We start from the raw sequence: 21,009 nt of genomic DNA on the forward strand, positions 1-21,009 counted from the left end.
TCGGCCATCGTAAAGAGCTTCAGAGCGAATGACCAATGGCTAGTGCTGGAAACTCTTTTAAAAATTAAATTACGTTATCAATTCCGTTGATAGAAACCAAATTATCATGTTATAGTCCTCAACTAACGCAGCACCACAGCTTCTTTCGAAATTCACCCCCTTGATAATTTTGTTTACATGTTTGTTTGCTTGTTTGTTTGTGTGTTTGATTGCTGGTTTATATAATAGGGGCGAATAGGTTTGCAGGTTGGCAAATTTTGACATAAAAATCTTAAAGATGATAGATTTGTGAAAGCAAGCAAAAAATTAAACGAATACGTAGATTTGAGAAAATACAGTTAATCTAGCAGATCGGTTAGAGATTTTGCTCGGCTTCTTGATTTCCGTCTGGCTTTCATTAGAGGTTTAGGCTGATGGGAGATTGAGTAATAATATACACCACAATGTCCTAAAAGTAAATTAAAATGATTCCAAAGAGCCTTTGTAGAAGCTTCTCGTTATTTTTAGTATCCAATGTTTATTTCGAGCAGTCCCTCCTTTTCAACGAAGTCCGCCTGTTGCACGAGTCCGAAAAAAATCAGCGAAAATGGTGGCTAGTGCGCCGCGTGGAACCCTGGGAGTGAGACCGCTCACAGTCTATTTCCAGTGTTCTCCACCAAGTGATACGGCTTTTTATTGATTGCATTCCCCAATCACTGGCATATATGTTGAGACTTCCTCACTTGAAATTTTCTTATTGCGACAAAGAGCGCAGATCAATACAATTAGTATAAAAAATAACAATTCGCAAAAGATATGGAAAAAAAGATATCGAAAAAAAGATATCGAAAAAATCGAGCATAAGACTTCTGCAGCTTCGCAGAGATCTAAACAAGACTTAGTTTTGATCATGAATACACTGTTATTTATCAATCAAGAAGTTTTCGTGAGTTGTTATTGAGAAACGCAAGTAGATTAAACATGACGTTTACGACAACTTTTATTCTGAATTTGCTAACTTCTTATTTGAAAATTTGATAAAAAATTGAATAGAAGTAATAGAAGAAACAGGATAAATGAAAATAGAAGACCACAAAAATGTTTTTTGGTGTGTATCTTCCAAAATCAGATGTTGTCATCGCGAAGGCAATAATTGCCAATTTTCCCAATATTTAATGGCCTCTTTGCTTTCACTTTTCTCAGGGAACAAAAAATTTATGTAAAGCAAAAAAAAAAACAAAAAACAAAGAAAGAAAACCACGCTAAAAAAAAATGTAATCATTTCGCTTTTGATCGCTGAAAATTAATCGAGTTTTAATGGAGCGAGGTGATCTCGACTCACTCTACACGTCACGCACCGGAAGCCTACTCTTGCAATCGGAACTGACGTCAATCGAGTCCATTCTCCCGTAGATATGTCGAAGCATTCTATCGAATATAGCTCCCGTTCCCCTTTGTAGTCTCGTCCACCAACAACGTAGATCTTCCTATTCAAAATAACAGCCTCAGCATCTTGGCGAAACTCGGTCATGTCTAAAAGAGAAATTGTTATTATCATCTGAGAGAGCAGAACAGTGTAAAATGTAAATGAGCTTTCAGCTCAATGAGGTTAAATTTTGTCATTTTTTGGCGTTTATTGGTAATAAAACGATGAAAATCTAGGCAAATCGTAGGCTAATCATTCAGGTGTATATACTGTAGCTAATTGAAGCTCACCTTTAACCATCTTCCACTGATGCGTCTGTATATCATACACTTCACACTGTCGGAGCGTTGTGTATCCGTTATGACCACCCATGACGTAAATTTTCCCCTCAACCTCCACAACACATGCCCCTACTTTCCCACAATTCATCGGTAGCACAAAGCTCCAGAGGTTAACCGCTGGATCGTATCGCTCCATGCTGATCTCGGGCTCAATTCCTTGTCCTTCTCCACCGATTACGTAAATATGCGTTTCTGTAGTAACCATTGCGTGACGACTTCGTGGGACTGTGGGAGGGGAAAGAAATTGCCATTTGTCGTTGATAGGGTTGTAGACCTCAAACGAGTTGCCATGGGAACCATTTATAATTCCACCTGCATCAGAAACGCGAAAAAAGTTGCGATTGTCCTCATGGAACTCCATAATTTGGATACTGTTTCAGAATTTTGCAATTATTTGTTTGTGTTTCATTCTCACCTAAGACATAGAGCAATCCGTCATGTTCCGTTGCAGCAGACTTTGCTCTTGCTTCTTGCATTGGGTTCACATAGTCCCAGTAATTGTGGTGCGGATCATAGCATTGCACCATATCTTGAAGAAGCAGGGAGGCCTGACCTTCTATAGACCCTGCGCATGCGTATACGAATCCATCAACAGAGACCACTGAATGATCGAACAGTTGAGTCCTGGAATAAGAAAGAGGTGTTTATCACGTGTTAGCTGTGTGATACATGGAAAGAAAACAACGTTTAATCGAGGAACTCATCTGCTACATCAGTCAACCTACAATATTATCTATTTTGTCAGACAAACACAACTTCTCGGAGCTTTGAGAAGAAAGTACTTTTAACCAATGCTCAGAAGAGACGAAAAAGGGCAAACTGATATCAGCCACATTGAAGCTCGATCCCAAAAACTCAGTTCTCATGATGTACATGGGAAATCAGTGTACTGCTGACTTTCAGGTGTGATATACCCAGCTGACAATCCCCAGTTAAATCACTGTTTACTCTAAAGTTGATCTTACTACGCTTCGAAATGGTCCACGTGACGTACCACGATTGCGCTCAAACCATTAATAATACTGCGAGAGTCAACTGATCATCAAAGAATACAACAAAATGGCTCAGCTAAGTGTCGAACCCAGACCTCCCGACCCCGAATCTGGCGCGCAAATCAGTACGTCAACGCGTCTCCAACCGGGAGGCCCGATTACCATTTAAATTGGAACACTTTTTCAGTTTTTTTTTTTATGAAAAAAAAACCCAAAAAACTCTATGTTAGCGTTTAGAGTGGTATGTTGCTCGCACCATATAGATAGCCGCATTAGGATATGTATCTTGCGCCAATCAGATCACTGCACTAGGGTATGAATCGTGCACCAATCAAATTGCCGCATCAGGGTACGTATTAATCAATCATATCACCAATCACATGACCATTAGGCAATCTTTCACCTGCGTAAATTGTATTCCACCAATCAAATTCCATTTTGTCACATATTCACATATTCTAACCGCAATGTCCAACCCTACTTAAAAAGATTCAAAAGAACTAAATGCTACTGATGGTGAATTTTCCACGCAATTCTCTCGCTTTTAGCTACCTTGGACTTAACCCAATTGCGTGTTAATTCCTGGTAAACAACCTGCATTTTGTCACGTATTTCATACACAGAGGGCAAAGTCCAGATAGGTAACAACCACTCAAGGGGCCCTCTTTGAAATATTATTCCTTTTCTCTTGTTCAATGTATCTTCAGTTATTCGCGATCGCAATATATCTTCGGTCTGGGTATATTGGAGATACAACAGAGTTTCAGTTTGCTTTTCGTAAAAAAAAGTACGTGAAATTATATTTCTTAAGCGAATACTTTTGATTTTCTCTCTGTTAGGGGAAAGGCAGTGAGCGTAGTCCCTATCGCAACCGTTACATGGCCTCGTCACGTAACGCACCATCCTTCTCTAACGGGGAATAGAAGGCGTTGTGTGACGAGACCAAACAATAGCAGCGAAAGAGACAACGGTAAGCGCGGCATCAATGCATATTATTTTGCTTAGAAGTACTTAGACAATAGAGACAATAGACCACAAAATACCTATATATGTAAGTTCAGATAACCTAGGTATTTTTTTCTATCTCCTAAGGTAAAGTAATGCGATATTTTAATTCTTTGAAAGTTATGCCCTTCTTCTGTTACAAAATGAAAACATTAGGTACACAAAGTATCCCATCTCAACCCACCCAGCCGAAGAAAATAAATCTTGCATGCTACGCATGCCTATGTTTTTTTAAAAAAAGTTTCGAAGGAACTTCATCAAAGGAGGTGTTGTTTTGACCGACAATCTGGCAGTTCTTATGCGTAATGGTAGGGAGCTATGTGCTTTGCCCTGAGTCGTGCAGACATCTGTAAATGATTATAAACCAATGCCAGACCTTCATTCAACCGGTTTTAGGGATTGCCTTTTTTCCCATTTCTGTCACCATGAAATAGAAGGGACTATTTGTGTTCCAATACTTACTTCAAGGGCGCTAAAGAATACCACTGATCACCGTTAGGCTCGTAACAGAAGGTCAATCGACCTTCCTCTAGATTTCGCCCTTTACCTCCGACAAACAAAATCACGTCAACTAATGTTGACCAAGTTCTTGGCAACGTCCGCGGACTGCTCAAGGTCTTTCTGGTGTTCTCATCTTGTGCTGAATTAAATCGCAAGGCTTCCAAAACCATCTCTTTCGCTGTTGGTGAGCGCTGCACCAATTGTTGTCGTTCAACATGGTCCATTAGTACGCTGGGAGGAAGGAGCGCAAGGCGAACGTGCTGGAGTAGTTTGGCAAAATGGACGCCTCGCTCCCTACGGTCATATTCAGTCCATCTTATTAAACTGTCGAACACCTAAGAGATCAATAAGAAATCAGTGAGATGACTTAGGATTTGTATTTTCAATATACTAATCTTAGGCAAGAATATCATTGCTGGTGACTTATACCTCCCTGAGAGGTATGGGGAGGAAGGTGGGGGGGGGGGGGGGACCAGGAGCCCATTATCCAGAGCTTCCATCTTCCATACTTACCCCTGTCCCGTATCTTTTTATTTTTGGAAGCACCTCCCACGGGGTTTTTCGCGGGTGTTTACATAATAGCCAGTCATTAGAGAGCTGAGGTCCTCTATTGTTTACGTCATATGCAGGCCGGACGAAAGTATTTCAATAATGGCGAAAGCGCGGAAAGTTTATCATTTTTTTTAGGGAGTTATGCGAACGTCATTCTGTTCTCGCGGGAAATTAAAGAAACCCCCCACGTATCTCAGTTCTAAAAATAAAAAGATACGGGACAGGGCTTACTCAAGGGTACAATTGGTATGGAGGCTCCGGGCAATGGGCTCCTGGGGTATCCAATTAAAGATTGATATGTCGGTCATTGTACCTCTTTTCAATTACAATAAAGAATTGATGCCACTAACTTCTAGTGCCTTCACTGACTACCTGACGTGTTTCACGGAATGAAGTTAGACAAAATCTTAAAATCTGACTCTTACTATATTCGTGGTTGCCTCTGCGACAAAATTTTGGCACCTTAACCCTTTACTTCCCAAAAGTGATTAACATGTAACTTCCCCCCTGTAATAACCATACTTTATCCAGCAGACTAAAAATGAGAATACTTAAAATTATCAGATAGAAGTTGTTATCTTAATCTAACACCAAATTCTCTCAACTTATTTCAATGAAATGCGTAGAAGCTGTAGGGGAGAATTGACAATCAGGTCTTGGGAGTTAAAGGGTTGACAACATGTAAGAAGAGCCGGTATATGAAATTTAAGGCTCATTCGAAAACGACGGTTATTAACAAGTAATGCATTGTTACGTCCAACAGATAATTACTCGGTCATGATCCCCAAACTATACAAAGCCAAGCCGAAGGGATATCCAATTTCACTTTGTTGAAACCTAAAGACAGACGTATTATCTGGCAACTTGAAGTATGCTAAATTTGGTGAGAACCAGAGAAATGAAATTGCATTTACTCATATTTCTGATGTAAAACTGACTAAAAACGGAAACATAAAAAAAGGAAACGACATGAAAATATGTTTAGTTGTGCACAAAGCATAAATATTTCGTTTACCCTAAAAATACTGTGCGAGGGCGTTTTCTCAAGGGGGAATTTGTATAGAATCAAACACAAAATTACAGCGGCATCAATCTAACCTGAGATTGTGCTAATAATACAAACTAAATTCTCGTCATCATTCATCATTCATTTTCATAAGTCACCTTACTACCTGTTGCTCACTAGTTGTACAAATATCATTGTTGGACAGTATGCTTTCCAGATCATTTTTATGAAGCTCCAAAAACTGCGTTGTTTCCGCGACTTTGACAAAATTTTCACGTAGAAATCTGTGGCACCGCTGATGGAGCTTTTCTTGTCCATGGGTTAGCGAAATTTCCCGCACCGCCAAACAATTGTCAGGCGTTAGAAAACTCACAAGGACGTAGGAACATTCCTCGATCAAACTTTGTAGCTTGAAGAAGACTGCAGCCTTGAAAATGTCAATAGCGTTGCCGATGTTGATAAAAATTCGTCCTCCATACATATAACCCAATATTGCCTCCATGACGGAACGCTCAATTTCTTGAGGCAGATCCACGTGCTTGATGAATCGACCGCTTTCGCTGTCTATGAACAACGATCGAAAATACGGACTCGCTACGCCGAGAATGTTACGATGGCACGAAAACTTAAGGCTGCCAATTCGCAGCGTTACATCGCAGAGAATCGCCTCCCTGCGTAAGAACTGAAAGTACTCGATGATAGAATCTTGGAAACTCCTATCAACAAATAAATACGTTTGGTCCTTTTTGATTCCATTAATGTCTGTCTGGATATCTCCAACATGTTGGGAAGGCATGTTGAACTCTTGAATCTGATTCCTTTAGTTTATTTTTACTAGTGCCGGGTTTGATACCTTAAATGCGTACAAGTAGTGTTTACATGCCAAGAAAGCTGCGTGAGTTTTATTTATTCGAATTTATGCTCATTTAATAGAAGCATTTGTTGTGTAAACTAACAGGTACCACTGGTGTATTATTGTGTGCAAATGTTGGCGGGTGTCGCCCGTGTGTTATTCGAATTGTAAATGGCTATTGTTCACCTGTTAAACTAAAGGAGTGACAGGAAGAAAGAGCGAGAGAGAAACACTGATCGGGAAAACTTGATCATTATTATTTTCTATGTTTTGTTGGCATCGCAGATGTTGGCCGTTCATTTTTTATCGCCAGGGGGTCGGAGGATTTTGGCCGGTGTCACGGGAAAATTTCCCTGATTTCCCCATAAGGCTCTGAACCTCTTCATAGGAAGTTAATCGGCAGTCAGTTTTCTACAGTCCCTCTTTTATACTATGTTGGCGATGACTAATCCCCTCTCCATTCCCCCTGAAAACCATGCGATCTCTACCAAAAATCCCTCGATACCTCCACCCTCTCTGCGACAAATGGTGACCGGTCCGAAAGGAGCGGAAAAAAGGAAGGAAATGGAAAACAGGCGTTGGAAGGCAGGTAATTTAGTGTTAACAACTGAGTTGAAAACGTACATTGGCCACCATAGAGAGTTAAAAAGACTGACGTTTCGAGCGTTAGCCCTTCGTCAGAGCGATCGCTCTGACGTCCGAATTACCTGCTATACTCTCCCACCGACGCAGCACCACGGTTTCCTTAGAAAATTACCCCCTTTATTCGTTGGAAAGCAGACCTCAGAGGCATAAAAGAGTAGTAAACATTTTTTTCAAATCTTGCAGCTTTTCACTATATGTTAGCGACAAGCACTTGAAATCTGTTTTAGTGGAAAGAAACTCGCCTCACCCAAAAGGTGGTGTGTTGCTGTTCCGGTATAATTCAGAGGAATATAGCAGGGTTCATGGGGCTCCCGGAGGGGTACAGGATATCGAAGAGGAACGGAAGAAAAGGCAATCTCAGTTAACAGTTCTTTTTCCTCTTTTTTCAGTTCTTTTTCTAGCGATCGATAGATAGATAAAGATTGATATGGGCAGCTCTTTGATTTGTTTCTTCTCACAGGACACTTCAATTACATTACTTAAAAGATTGTTTACATGCGTGGCTACCAAGGCGAAACTGTTCGCGCCTCCTGCCGTGATCCAAACTGACGATCGCGTGACATTAGAATGTTCAAGCTTTCGTCTCTAGAACCGAAGTAAGATTTAAGTCATCTGCGACAATGTCTGATGAACCGAAAACAACCACTTCTGATTTTTGGAAGGGGCTTTGGAAGGACGGTAACACTGGCTGGCATCGTAACGAAGTGAATGCATTTCTGATCAAGTATTTTGACGAGCTCACAGGTGGACGATCGAATCTTCGCTTCTTCGTGCCCCTGAGTGGAAAATCGGTGGATATGTTGTGGCTGGCCGACAAAGGGCATACTGTGGTTGGAGTAGAGCTCGCCAAACAAGCAAACGAATGTTTCTTCGCAGAGAATAACCTGACTTTTACGGTGGAAATAGTTGAAATATCTGCAGTCAGTGAACCCGTGGAAGTATACAAATGTAAAGAGAAGAGGATCACAATCTTTTCCTGCGACCTCTTCGCTGTCACCGAAAATGATGTGGGTGGGAAATTCGACGCAATTTGGGACCGTGGATCGTTGGTTGCCGTTGCTCCTTCGTTCGGCGATAGGGGTAAACGGTATACCACAAAAATGCGTTCACTTCTGGCTAGTGATGGAAACTACCTTCTTGAAAGCTATTACTATGAAGTTGACCGTGGCATGAACCCTCCGGCTAGCATTACTGACGAGCAGATAAATGACATGTATGAAGAAGACTTCACTATCAAAAAGCTGGAAATGAACAAAATTCAGGCGAACCCCGAGAAGGAATCATCCTTTGCTTTCGACATAAATCATTACCTGTTCAAGCCAAAAGGAAACTAACCTAACCTTGACCTTAAGCTAATGGACTTTTTGTAAAAAATACAGTGTGGTTCCCCTAGGATCAGAGAGCGTGCTTGTTTTTTTGTTCACTTGCAATTTTCAGTCTGTTGAGATTTACCCTAAGTTTAGTTGTAACAATTTGATCTCAGATTTCCCCATCTGAAATGCCAATGTACACCAATCATTGATTGCAAATTGTAAGATCAGTTGAAATTTAGTAATTTGTGACTAGCCTTGCATATTGGTCAAATCAACACTAACATAAATGAAATGGTTGGTTATTTATCTTAGTCAGACCAAAACTATTTGAGTCTTTCCGATTGTTTAGTTTGTGCGCTTAGAAAATTGCTCAATTTTCACTTCATTTAGCTTGCCCTCCCCACTCACTCAAATCCAGACATCATTGATCCCCTTGTATAGCCAAGAGTATGCATCAAAACTTATTTTTCAGTGTTTTCATTGAAAACAATTTCTTTTTTCAAATGCAGTAATTAATCATTGAAATAAGCAGTTCACAGTCATAAGTTTGTACCTTTGATGATAAAGAAGTCAAATTCCTTGATATATTCCCTAATTGCATTTTAATGAGCAACATTTGGAACTTAAAAAGATTTCTACAAACACAAAATTATGTCACTGCATCAGAATGAAACATTATAATACAAAGTTGAAGATTGACTAAAATCACACTTTTCCCACACTGGTGATGAATACACAAACATGATTCCAAGTAGTCAAGACTAATTATTTACAAAAATTACAACAGGAGAGAAAACATTTGCCAATACAAAAGATATCTAACAAAACTTTCAAGGAGTGGGACAAGACTTAACCCATGAAATTACGTGTATGCACACATGTAGGATTGAGGTCAACTTATTGATTCTCAATGTCAGTTTTGAGAATTTCAAGCCTCATGAAAAAAATATTCACTGTGATTTTCTTCTATTTGAGAGATTTCTACTTTAAAAATTCTACTAGGCTAATTGCAGCCTGTGACCAACTGGGGCACACCAACCTTGAATAAAACACTTTTCTAACAATGACATCAATGTTTTCATACCATTTCCTGCAATGTGCATAAGGAGCGTAACATTCAAGAACAACTAAAGATTGAAAAATTAACACTATTTCCCACTGGTGGACTTGAATAAGAACAAAAAAAACAACAAAAAAAGGAAAGTAAATGCACGTTATGTGAAAGTGCATATTGTAGCATTATTTCTACTATCTCTACTCTATATCATGTTGATCCTTACTTTGTAGAATAGTAAATGTTACAAACTAATTTTAACATTGCATGGGAAAAGTGCTTGTGCTTGGTGGTTAATGGTGTGCTTATCTCCAATTTGTCTTGAAACAACATCCAAGGAGTGATTCTTCTACTCAGAGTAACTGACATGCATTGAAAAAGGTTTTAAACAAACACTCAACTTGCATTTGCACATGTTCTTGTGTTGGTAGAGGCTCAGTCTGACTCTTACAATTATCACAAAGATTTGTTTCGCTTTCCAAAGAATAAGATTCTCTTTTTGAAATTACAGACAGAGTGAAAGAGATAACTGAGAGAAACTGAGGAGAAACAAAACCAACTGTTGGTTCAACAGATCACAATTTGCCCTGAGGCCAACTACTGCCCATGTAAATTTTGTCAACAAGTAAAATAGTCCACTGTCATAACTGAGGCCAAAAGATGGTAAAAATAACAAAGAACACAAAGCAATCAGTAACTTCTATAGGCTGTAGTCATGGGTTGTCAATTCCTTTTCAGAGCTCTCTAAAACTTAAGAAACTTTATCACTTCAAAGTACTGATAAACATATAAAGGCATAAAATTCAAAGTTACTGTCAGTGACAAAGGTGCTATTTATAATTTCCCTTTTTCTCTCCTAGGATCTATCATTTTTTTTTAAAAAGATTCTACAAAAAAAGTCCACAAACACTTTTTGCTTCTTTCAAAGAGCCATTTGACTATTCTTCCATGCAAGTTTCAGTATTAGACAGCAGTTATTGCATGTTTTCTTGTGCAGTGTCTGATTTGATGTTTTTTTGTACATTTCCAGGTTTTTCATATCTTTCATAATTAATGCAATGTGCTGATTTGAGTGAATTTGTTGACAGAAACAGATGAGCTTAACTCCTTGGCTCAAATGGAGGAAAATGAAAAGTCAAACCAAAATTCCTCCTTTCCTTTTCTTCAACAAAAACAGGCCCTGAAGCACCATTATCTTTCCTGCAATGAAACATGCACTGTCCAAACACTTCCTTCTGTACTACAAATCCAACTAGTAAAAAAAAATTCAAGGTCAGTTGCAATTTAACAGCTAGTTCAGCCAGTCATCCTCAAAGTTCATATCAGTCCTCTTCGCTTCTTGTAGTCTTCAAGGTTTAGTGATCTCCTAGGTGCTCCATCCCTTTCGGTGTTGGCAGGTCTTGGAGTTACTACCACTGGACGAGACTCTGTTGAAAGAAGGCTTTGTTTAAGTCTTTGATTATCCAAACTTGAACCTGTCTTCTAAGTTTTTAGCAATTGTCTACAAAAAAATCATTTCCTTGATCTCAAACAAGACATCCTAGCAGAGGATAAGGAATAGTCCCTTCCATATTTGTCCATCATTTCTCTAATCAAATTTATCAACAGTTTCAAAGTTTGATGACCATACATGGGTTATTGACTGAGTAATCATGCAACATATTTTTTGGTATTTGGTTGGCTTCTTCAGGTAAACAAAAACATGTTTCCTGAATTGCTATCTATCTGTCACAGATAAAGTAAGCTTTACATAACAAACTTGGCCATTACCCTGCCAAGCTTGGACAAATACACATCTTTCAGAAGCATAATAAACACAGAGGAGTCTTGTTTCTTTCAATCCTGAACAAATAATTTTCCTGTTCTATTTTTATCTAGCTCAGCACATATCTTTGAGTGTAGAATTGTCCAATGTATCACTTAAACTTGACTCTGGATATTTCCAAAATGTCTTTACCCCAAAGCACTTTTATAGCAATTGTTATATCCACTGTAGATAGTCATAAAAAAAGTGCATCACCTGTTCCAGGGGCAGGAATGTCGAGATTGATTGTGATGTCGAAGTTGTGTGCTGAAAACAGATCCTCTGACTGAGAAGGTTTCCCCTCAGGAGGATGAGGTGCTGCTCCAGCCAATGGCATTTGTGAAAGTCTTTCTATATCTGACACCTAGAAAGCAAACAAAACATGCATTAAAATGACAGAGAAATGATAGTGTCAATTGTATCTCCACCAATGAGCCTCCACAAACAACTTTGTCATCCAGGCAAATGTTCTATATATTATTCTCTCTTCGTTGAATACCTTGACAAAGACAACATCTCCACAGCTTCTAATAAAAGTGCATCCTAAATGCTTAATTTTTTTTAGGGGGGGATCTGTCATATTTACAGTCTATAATTACCATCTTTGGCAAATAAAAATGTTTTACCCCTTGAAAAATGGGTGTGCTTTCATCTCCCATTCAACCTTTTATTCATGGCAACCTCTTGTGGTCACTTCCCTCTGTAAAACGAGCTGACTACTGAGGAGATGGTCCATTGTATCCTCATACTAACTAACTCAAATCCACTATTATTAATTCACCATTCACATTTTTTCTATTCAAGATATGCACATAGTTTTTCCATTGCACAATTGTAAAGGATGAGTTGAACTTACATCAGCTGTTTCAGTTGGTTGGCTTGATGATGAAGCCTGCAACAAAGATGAAGCAAATCATTAAGAAACAATCTTACAAAACTTCTTCCAATAATTGTACAGTATGTCTACATGGTATACAGTGTCAATAAAAGCTTCAGAACACTGCAATAAATAACAGCATATATACAAGAGAGCATGATTACAGTATGATGGTCATAAATAAAGGAAATGATCACCACCTAAAGAAGCTCTTAATTGTAAAACAAATTCTCCTTTTCAGCAGCTGGGAGATGTATAGAGAACAGTATGGAGAATAAGCATACTGATCTTAGGGTGTAAAGGGCTGCTACATAACACTATAAAAGTGGTAAAACAATAAATATCAACACTTACTCCATCAGTGCTGGTGGATTGGGGCATCGAAGAAGAAGCTGCCCCTTCAGTATTCGCTCCATTTTGTGCTTGTGTAACAGAACTTGGAATGGTTCTATTAGACTGAATATAAAAGCAGGTCTGCATAAACCCAAGAATTTAAAAGTACAATTGACATTACACAAGTCTTTTCACAAGAAGGTAGACAACTTGGTGAAATCAGCTCTACAGAAAGAATGTATATCAAGTTTGGATGTGCAGTGCAATCTTTCATGCAAATTTTTGAGGTCTAAAACAATTTAAGGCATGGCTCTGTGGAATTCAACAGGTTCAATTCATGTTCTCTTGATGTGTCATAATTTTTACAGAGTTTGACTCACCATAGACACAAGTTGAGGAAGGGTTTTCCGTCTTGTGAAAGGGTCAGCTTTTTGTTCCACATTCATTTCTTCCTGATTGGAGTGGATTAATAGTTGTGAAAGAGTTATTATCAGTTTTAAAAGTGTTCACGCCAAAAGAGACTTGAAAGGAGGATTACAAATTTTAAACCCCAATCATCCTTACTGTTTTCTGTTAACCCTTAACAGTCCCAGAAGTAATAAACATGTTACTCCTTGTTATAATATCCATACTTCATCCAGAAAACAGGTAAAGAGAATCACTAAACTTAACAGGGAGACAACAGTATTCTCTTTACTAATTTACACCAAAATATGTAGCAGCTGGAGGGGAGAATCAACAATCAGCTCTTGGGAGTTAAAAGGTTAAAAGATGCTTCTTGGAAAAAGAGAACAGATAATTCACATTTTTTTCTTAACAGTATCTGTAACTCATCATCATCATCATCTGTACATGATTCACCATCAGCTTATGAAAAACTGCACTAACTTATTTTACAGAATCCAAGCAATAAAAATATAAAACTACAGTAATCTTACAGCTGCAGCTTTTTCAGCCTCCACAATATTCCTCTTTCTGTTTCTTTCATTGATATAACTGCAAGTGGAAACAGATTGCAATGAGATGAGCTGCTGGTAAAAGCATGAGGAAATTAAAAAGATGAAAAAATAAACAATGAAATATAGAATTTTCACAAGAAACAAACCAATAAAACTCTTCAAAAGGTAATAAAACTTTGTCTAGGTACACGGGGACCCTGAATAAATGCCCATGACACTCATCTCAAGAAGAAGCAAAGAATATCTTTTGATGCAACACCCTATTCTTTGGACTAACTTAAAGACATCCACCTTAAGATATTGGACTGGTTTTTCAAAAAGTGGTTGTGCAGGCTCTATATAATTTGTGAATGAAAGTTAAAATTGGAAGCAAGAACATAGGGTGGGTAACATCTTGTGGGCTTTCCCATATGAAACGTCAGGCAAAATTGAAGGAAACAATATAATACCAGTATGTAAACCTCTAAAAAGGAAGAAACCAAAATCAAACAACTAAAAGTGAACTGCATGTATGACACAGGGTAGTTTTGTCTCAATTTGCAAAACACAGCAGAAGGTTACCCTTTACCTGATAGCACTAAGGTTTTTAGACCGCACTTTGTCAAGTTGTTGTGCTTTCTCTTCCAAGTCATCCAATTCACCACGCAATTTTTCTGCTTCTTCCAAGTTCCCCTTCTGTTCTGCTATTTCCTGTTACCCATAACAGAAAATAAATAAGTGCTGTTAACCCACTTTTCCTTGTTTGCATGCAGTGAAAACGATTACAAAACAAGCGGTGCTATGGAGAAATGAAATTCACATCATTCTCTTACATCAAAAGTAAATTAAATGAGATAAAATTATTATCATTCCTTCCACATTACTTCACTTGTGAATATCAACTTATGACTGGCTGTGACTGTCAGGCAGATATTGTGCAAGGTGACCATTGAGATCAGAGAGGAAGATACATGGAATTAGATAATTTAACTTTCCTTGCCTAATCTTTATGGATCATCCCAAATTCATGGTAAAAACCAGCCAGCAGAATGTTCTCTGACTCCTTGCACCCACAATGTAGGTAATTGTGAGATTCAGTATGTATGGTGATTTTCAATTGGTTGTTGTAAAACTAAAATGAAAACCAATACAATCACAGCAGCCAATCATAACCAGGAAAATATCTTGAAGAGCCAATAAGAACATGAAATAAAATCAAGCAAACTGCCTGGAGCTCAGGAAAATGGACATGACCAAGTTATGATTGATTTTAGTTTTGATTATGACTGATTAAGGAAGTCAGTGGTACAAGTAAAGTATAAACAAAGCAATTCTGGATTACTTTTGACACTTTATTGAAAATTGCTCTTTCCCACTGAATCACTCATTGTGATGGTTCTGATTGGTTATACCCACATGTTTACCATGGCTACCTTTTAAAACTAAGCTCCCTTCTTCCCAAGTCTCCCAAAGTCATCTTTTCTTGATGAGTTTAACTTGGTGTTTGAATGTGACTGAGCTACTTGTACTAAAAGTTTTTAATAGATATTTAACAAACCTTTGATCGCATTAAATGATTCTTCTTCTGAGCATAATTAAAGGGTGTTTTCCTGAATTTCTGTTTCTCTGCAACAATCTGTCATCAGTGCAGCAAATAAAAAGACCATAAATTAAGCACTGCCTTGGTCTTATGAAACAAAAAGTGATGAAACATTTTTGTCACACAAAAGCCTAAATTTAAAGCAAGGTGGAAATTTCTTGTAAATATAAAGTACTGTGCTCAAAAAAAAGTTACCAATTTTGTTATAAATATGTCGAATTACTGAGTGCAGAGTATACCCTTTAGAGGGAAGACATGAATTTGGTGTTAGATCAAAATGAAAACTCCTACTTGATGAGTTTGAGTATTCTCAATACCTGTTTGCTGGATAACATATGGATATTAGAGGGAGAATTTACATGTTAATCACTTCTGGGAGTTAAAGGGTTAAGCTAGTCTCTCTTAGTTTCCATACCTTGTCAATATCCTCTTCATTATACATGTAATGCTGTGCTTCATTGAATTGTTTAGCTTTGGTGTCCACCTCCTCAAGTGTTGGTAAAGGAATGTCATGAGATTCACACTGTTCATAAATGACAAATAGAATCATTCACATCATTATAAGGCAAACGTAAAAGAACAACAAAGGAGGAATTGCCTTGCTCATTTGTTTAGTTTATTACTGTTCATGCTTTATTAAAACTAAATTAATGTATTTTAGGTTTTTCATACATCTTTAAGAGAAGAACACAACTACATAATGAGGACTGAACACTTAGTTTTATATGCACAATAGGGGCCTGGTACTAGTTTATCAGACCACATTGTTCTTGTTTTATGTTCTCTGACTACCCTTGAGGTGATGGAAGCAATTAGGAAACTCGCTGTATGGGAGAAAAAGCACAATGGGGACTTGGGTGCACCTCAATAATATGCCCGCCTTTGCTGCAAAGCAGGTGTTTGCAATTTTTTGGTCACATACCCCTAGTGTAACTCTGAGGGAAACTCAAACTTGGCCAGGAGGGCTCTAATGGCCTGATAGAGTGTCTGCAGTGTACTTTTGCCACCTATGACATCCCAAATGAATGTGCCACCTGACGGCACCGTGGCTACACAGCAGTTCCTAAAGGAGAGGGGCGTGCATCACCGATTGTCCTTTGTCACCTTCCCACACTCCAACTGTCAAGTGGAAGTTGGAGTCAGATAAACATGATTTGAAGTTGCCCCAAAAATTCAACATGATGGTAAAATTAAGTAAGTTGCCTGAGAAAGAATGGAGAGATTGACCCTGTTTTAATTCATTTGTAATCAAAGTTACCTCTTCTTTCCACCTGGCAAATTCCGTCTCTGTGAATCTCTGATTTGACACAAACTCTAATCTAAACACCCTTTCCTGGTTGCCATGTCTATTAAGAAAAAGGAAGAGAGAACCATTAACCTTTACTTCTTGTAAATGTAACATTATTTTAGAGAGGAAAGGTTCCCAACAAACTGAGGGGATTTTAGTCATCCATATGGATCATCTTATAAATTTAACACTTAAATTCTCAACTAACATACTTCAACTTCAATCCTTTATTTGTTTTTGTACTTCCCAAAGAGTATATCTTGGCTGTTTCCACCACATCTCTTATCTCTGCTACCTGGAATGAAAAATACCCATTTTATAAGTGGCTGTAGTTAATGTTTATTGGTTGTAATTGGTTAGTTTGAACCCATCAGTTAGAAAGACAAGTTTTTAAACCATTTAACTGCCAGAAGAAATGTACACTTAACTTCTCCTTACAATATCAATACATTATGCTGCAAACAGGTAATGAGAATAATCAAACTTATCAGTTAGAAGTTGTCATCTTTATCTAGCACCAAATTCTTGTTACTTATTTACAAGGTTGGGAAAAGTGTAGCAGCTAAATGAGATCATTTTGAAATCAGATTTGGGAGTCGAAGGATCAAGTTTGTAGTGTCCACAATAAAAGTCTGCAATACAGAACTGAAATCTGTTGAGAGGAGTCTGCTCTGTAGGAGTATACCAGCTCTCTCTATCATTGTCAGGTCAAAACATAAGTCTTTCTTACATGCTCCTTTTCAAGACTACCCTTAAATTGTCATACCCACTAAGATACACCAAAATAAAAATTCTTGAAAGCATCAGAAGCTGGCAAATACGCTGTGTACCAGCACCATCTATGTTGTCATTCAATTTCTTTATCTAGGATTGGAAATTTTTCAAACTAGTTTGACTTGCAGTTTCCTTTGGTTCAGATTATGATTTTTTACATCATAATGAATATAATATTAACAGGAAAATAAAATTCAAAACTTTTTGAAAACATTTGCGCATAATCATAAATAAAGTCCTTCACTTCATCTCAATAACATAAACAAACCCACAAGCTAACTTCCTCAAAGTAACTCAGTGCTCAATCACAAAAAGAGAAAATAAATAAATATAGCATTAGTTTATTTTGTTTGTTTTAATTGAAGTGTGGTTGCTCAGGTGCAAAAACAAAAAAACCTTACCCTATAAACAGGTCTTGCATCATGATTTCCGATACCAACGCGGACATAACAGCCAATCACTATCTTGCCAAAGAAGGGCATGTGTACCCATCTGTTTAGAACAGTTTAAAAAATAATAACAATTATAAACAACCAACCATTGATTACTCCTATGATTACTTTAACTTACAGAGTTACTTGAATGTGTTCCCAAACACATTAAAAAGACACTAAGTTCAAGTACAACAAGCCAGTCCTGAACTGAATGGAGTGCTGTTTGAGTTGTGAAGGTGCACTGTTGTTACCAAGTAACGCACATTGTAAGGACCTGAATGTAATGTACAGGAGCACATGGAGGCGAGGATAAGATCAATTTTCTCTTGGGTGCATTGAAAAACCAATGTTTTAAAGAAACTCTGAAGTTAATCTTCTTTAACCATGATCTCTACACTGATTTTAGTGAGAGAGTTTACCCAGTGAGACAAGATGCTTGTGTTGTACTAGACAAGGCAAGAGTGATATCTTCCATGATCTTTTCAAAGATATTTCATTTCACTTTTTTTACACCATACAGGCCAGTACCTTTCAAGCTTGTGCCGTGATATTCTTATCCTCTCCAGATCTCCCAAAGCTGACACCCTTTGAGGTTGTGCCTCGCCTTGCCTAGAATATCATTTGAAAAAAAAAAAACAGTAATGTATCCATTTTTACATAAAATAGTAAATTACTGAATGTCCATGGATACCAACTTGGCCACCATGTACTTACTCTTCATCAGATTCTTGGTATGATCCTTCCCCCGAACTTGACTTGCTTTCCTCCTGCTCATCGTCATCTTCATCGTCAGTAAACACATCACTAGTCTTAAACTGTGGTGCTTTTTGGTCCGCTAGAGATTCTGCAACTTTCTTCTCTTTCTTCTCAGATCTCTTTGCCTTTAGATCATCCAAAGCTTTTGCTTTCTTCTCTTCAATGTGTCTCTTTCGCTCTTTTTTCCGCAAAGCTATTCCTTCCTTCTCAAGATTTGCTTTTTCCTTCTCTCGTTTCTTCTTCTTCTCCTTTCTTTTTGCAAGACGGAGTTTTCTTTCAATTTCAAATCGAGTCTTAAGAGCTTCTCTTTTCTCAACACGGTTGAAAATCTCCTGCTCTCGCTCTTTCTCTGTCATCTTTTCAAGTCTTGCCCTATCTGCTTCATCTCCCATTAGGTTGTCATCCCAATCATCATGATACTGCTCTTCCTCTTCATCCTCTGAGGATGATGATGATGATGATGACTCTGTTTGAATTAAACAAACAGTTTTACCCTGTTAAAAAGGCAGTAACTACTTACATTGTATTCCTTAACCCTGTAACTCCTATGAGTGATTAGATTTTCATGGAATTTCTCAGAAGTTGCACAAGATAGAGGTGAATTTTTGTTCTGTCTGTACTGAACAGGCTTCAAAGGATTATGGTAAAAAGAGGTTGAAATTTAAAGTATCTGATGATTCAAGTCAGAGTCAGTGATCAAATTTTCATAAACCTTATAAAACCAGTTCACATTTTGGCCTATCTGACAGTGTTACATATGCATGTAAACCTTTTTATATAGAACTTGGGCATAGGGTAATTTGTTTCTATTGATACCCAGTATTTGTATCAAAGCCAGCTTTTCAGTCACTACAATGTATATCTATTGTCCATATAATAAAAATTAAATTACATGTTAGCTCAAAGATATGAATGTTATGTTCTAATGGCACAAACATTATCTCATTTCTTGCACTCAATCGTGATATATTTTTCTTGCCGCTTAAACATAAAATTCACATCTTTTTGTCCCCATATAATATCCTCTCTCTCTATATATATATATATGTTTAGAAATAGAGGACTTCTTTCTGTCTTCATAGCCTCATCTAAACACTAGGGGAGGGGAGGGGAAGGGAGGGGAGGACTCTCAAAAGTTTTGCAAACCTAAGATGAGATGCAATTGAGGGTTTGCATAACTTTCCTTGATTCTTCAAACCACGCTTGTGTTTCAATGAAGCTATGTAAACAGAGGAAAGGTCCTTTTTTGCTTCAGTACAAAGACTCTCACCACCAGAGGATGTTTCACCACTTTCTTCTGATGAAGAACCCGATGATGAAGCTTTTTTGGCTTTTTTCTTGTCCTTAGCCTTTGCAGCCTTTCCTTTACTATTCTCAGAATCCATTGTCCACTACAGGAATTAACAAATCAAATAACTGGATAAACAAACACCTATTAAACCTTTGATCCCAAAGAGTAACTAGCACCTCATGTCTCCTGACAATATCACCCCTGAATCAAACATTAGGGTGACAAGAATTAGAATAATGATCACCCACTGAAGACACTCTTGATTGTTTCACAATTCTCCTTATCAGCACCTTAGGAAATGTAGAGAGAACTACAAGGAGAATATCTATACTGATGTTGGGGTGTAAAGGTTTAAGCAAGGCATTAAGATGCATGACCATGAGAACCGTGACCCTTTGTTTTGATTTGGATGGTTTACACAGCTGTGATTGGTGCAATCATAAACCTTGCTGTTCTGATAATATAATTCCAAATTCCCTCATGGATCTCTAGCTGAATGGTTATACCGTTGTTCCTCTTCTTGATTTTTCCCGTAAAAAAAAGTAAAACAGCAACAGGAGAGCCATACATTATACACTGTATGTCATATGATGTGATCAAGTTTAAACATATATCATTTTTTCCGAGTACCAATTGAGCGTAAACAATCTAAACAGCGGCGGTTGTTAACAAGCTGCAGTTTCACCATATCATAACTTATAAAGCAAACTCATACAGGCTTGAAAAACTGATGAACCAAGTTGTTTGGGAAGTTTTCCAATTGTTCGATCGTTCGGATTCAATTGCGTGAGGTTAAAAAAAAATTGGAACAATTCACAACGAAATTAAATAGTTGCTTATAGAATCCTGCCATATATTACCTCATCATCACTTCCCTCCGATGAGTCCAAGTCACTGTCTGAATCTCCTGATCGCTGTGGCTTGGCGTTACTATCGTTCGCTGGTCTCGAACGTTTAGCGAGTGACTTCAATTCCTGAAATAAACAACAACTTCCAATGTCACTAACACTTGAACAAATGGCGAACAACTCAGATATCTGCGAAATTATTATTCACCTCCTCTAAGTCTTGTTCACTCTCATCATCGTCGCTGCTTGATTCCACTGCAACACGTTTTCTTTTTCGTTTCGAATCATTAGCTTCCTTCGTTTTCCCCATCTTAGTGCTTGAGAACATGCAGGAGAAGGCTAGGTTACTAGGCGTTACCCACCTAAATGCATTGTGGGATAGAAACCTGGCTACCAAGT

The 21,009-nt window shown here is 37.9% G+C and overlaps 3 protein-coding genes across 3 annotated transcripts; 1 reads left to right on the plus strand and 2 right to left on the minus strand.

Annotated features, from left to right (window-relative positions):
• Positions 1-961: 961 nt before the first annotated feature.
• LOC113684467 (kelch-like protein 28) lies at positions 962-6,726 on the minus strand. Its single transcript, XM_027201846.2, has 5 exons — positions 5,969-6,726; positions 4,206-4,579; positions 2,162-2,370; positions 1,696-2,058; positions 962-1,512 (listed from the first exon to the last, which is right to left on the minus strand). Exons 1-5 carry the CDS (start codon positions 6,596-6,598, stop codon positions 1,283-1,285), a joined length of 1,806 nt encoding a protein of 601 aa, XP_027057647.2. The 5' UTR covers positions 6,599-6,726; the 3' UTR covers positions 962-1,282.
• Positions 6,727-6,815: 89 nt separating this feature from the next.
• LOC113684462 (thiopurine S-methyltransferase) lies at positions 6,816-9,678 on the plus strand. Its single transcript, XM_089213104.1, has 2 exons — positions 6,816-7,244; positions 7,761-9,678. The coding sequence occupies exon 2, from the start codon at positions 7,921-7,923 to the stop codon at positions 8,632-8,634; it is 714 nt and encodes a 237-aa protein (XP_089069230.1). The 5' UTR covers positions 6,816-7,244; positions 7,761-7,920; the 3' UTR covers positions 8,635-9,678.
• Positions 9,197-20,953, minus strand: LOC113684464 (RNA polymerase-associated protein RTF1 homolog). The gene is made up of 17 exons (XM_027201842.2): positions 20,819-20,953; positions 20,623-20,736; positions 19,742-19,862; positions 18,430-18,937; positions 18,244-18,324; positions 17,683-17,773; positions 16,720-16,802; positions 16,478-16,565; positions 15,635-15,742; positions 15,178-15,255; positions 14,209-14,330; positions 13,620-13,677; positions 13,062-13,133; positions 12,703-12,804; positions 12,328-12,363; positions 11,688-11,835; positions 9,197-11,094 (listed from the first exon to the last, which is right to left on the minus strand). The coding sequence occupies exons 1-17, from the start codon at positions 20,936-20,938 to the stop codon at positions 10,985-10,987; spliced, it is 2,040 nt and encodes a 679-aa protein (XP_027057643.2). The 5' UTR covers positions 20,939-20,953; the 3' UTR covers positions 9,197-10,984.
• Between the last annotated feature and the right edge of the window lie 56 nt (positions 20,954-21,009).

Source organism: Pocillopora damicornis, chromosome 7, assembly GCF_964200805.1.
Source record: "Pocillopora damicornis chromosome 7, jaPocDami1.2, whole genome shotgun sequence".
Taxonomy (NCBI): domain Eukaryota; kingdom Metazoa; phylum Cnidaria; class Anthozoa; order Scleractinia; family Pocilloporidae; genus Pocillopora; species Pocillopora damicornis.

Excerpts from the sequence above, each read along its gene's own strand:
- LOC113684467 (XM_027201846.2), bottom strand. The coding sequence starts at position 6,598 with ATGCCTTCCCAACATGTTGGAGATATCCAGACAGACATTAATGGAATC. Across the intron at positions 4,580-5,968 it reads GTACAACTAGTGAGCAACAG|GTGTTCGACAGTTTAATAAG; the intron begins GTAGTAAGGTGA and ends TTGATCTCTTAG. Across the intron at positions 2,059-2,161 it reads CGGATTGCTCTATGTCTTAG|GTGGAATTATAAATGGTTCC; the intron begins GTGAGAATGAAA and ends TTTCTGATGCAG.
- LOC113684462 (XM_089213104.1), top strand. The coding sequence starts at position 7,921 with ATGTCTGATGAACCGAAAACAACCACTTCTGATTTTTGGAAGGGGCTT.
- LOC113684464 (XM_027201842.2), bottom strand. The coding sequence starts at position 20,938 with ATGTTCTCAAGCACTAAGATGGGGAAAACGAAGGAAGCTAATGATTCG. Across the intron at positions 15,256-15,634 it reads ATGAAGAGGATATTGACAAG|ATTGTTGCAGAGAAACAGAA; the intron begins GTATGGAAACTA and ends CACTGATGACAG. Across the intron at positions 11,095-11,687 it reads CATTCCTGCCCCTGGAACAG|AGTCTCGTCCAGTGGTAGTA; the intron begins GTGATGCACTTT and ends TTCTTTCAACAG.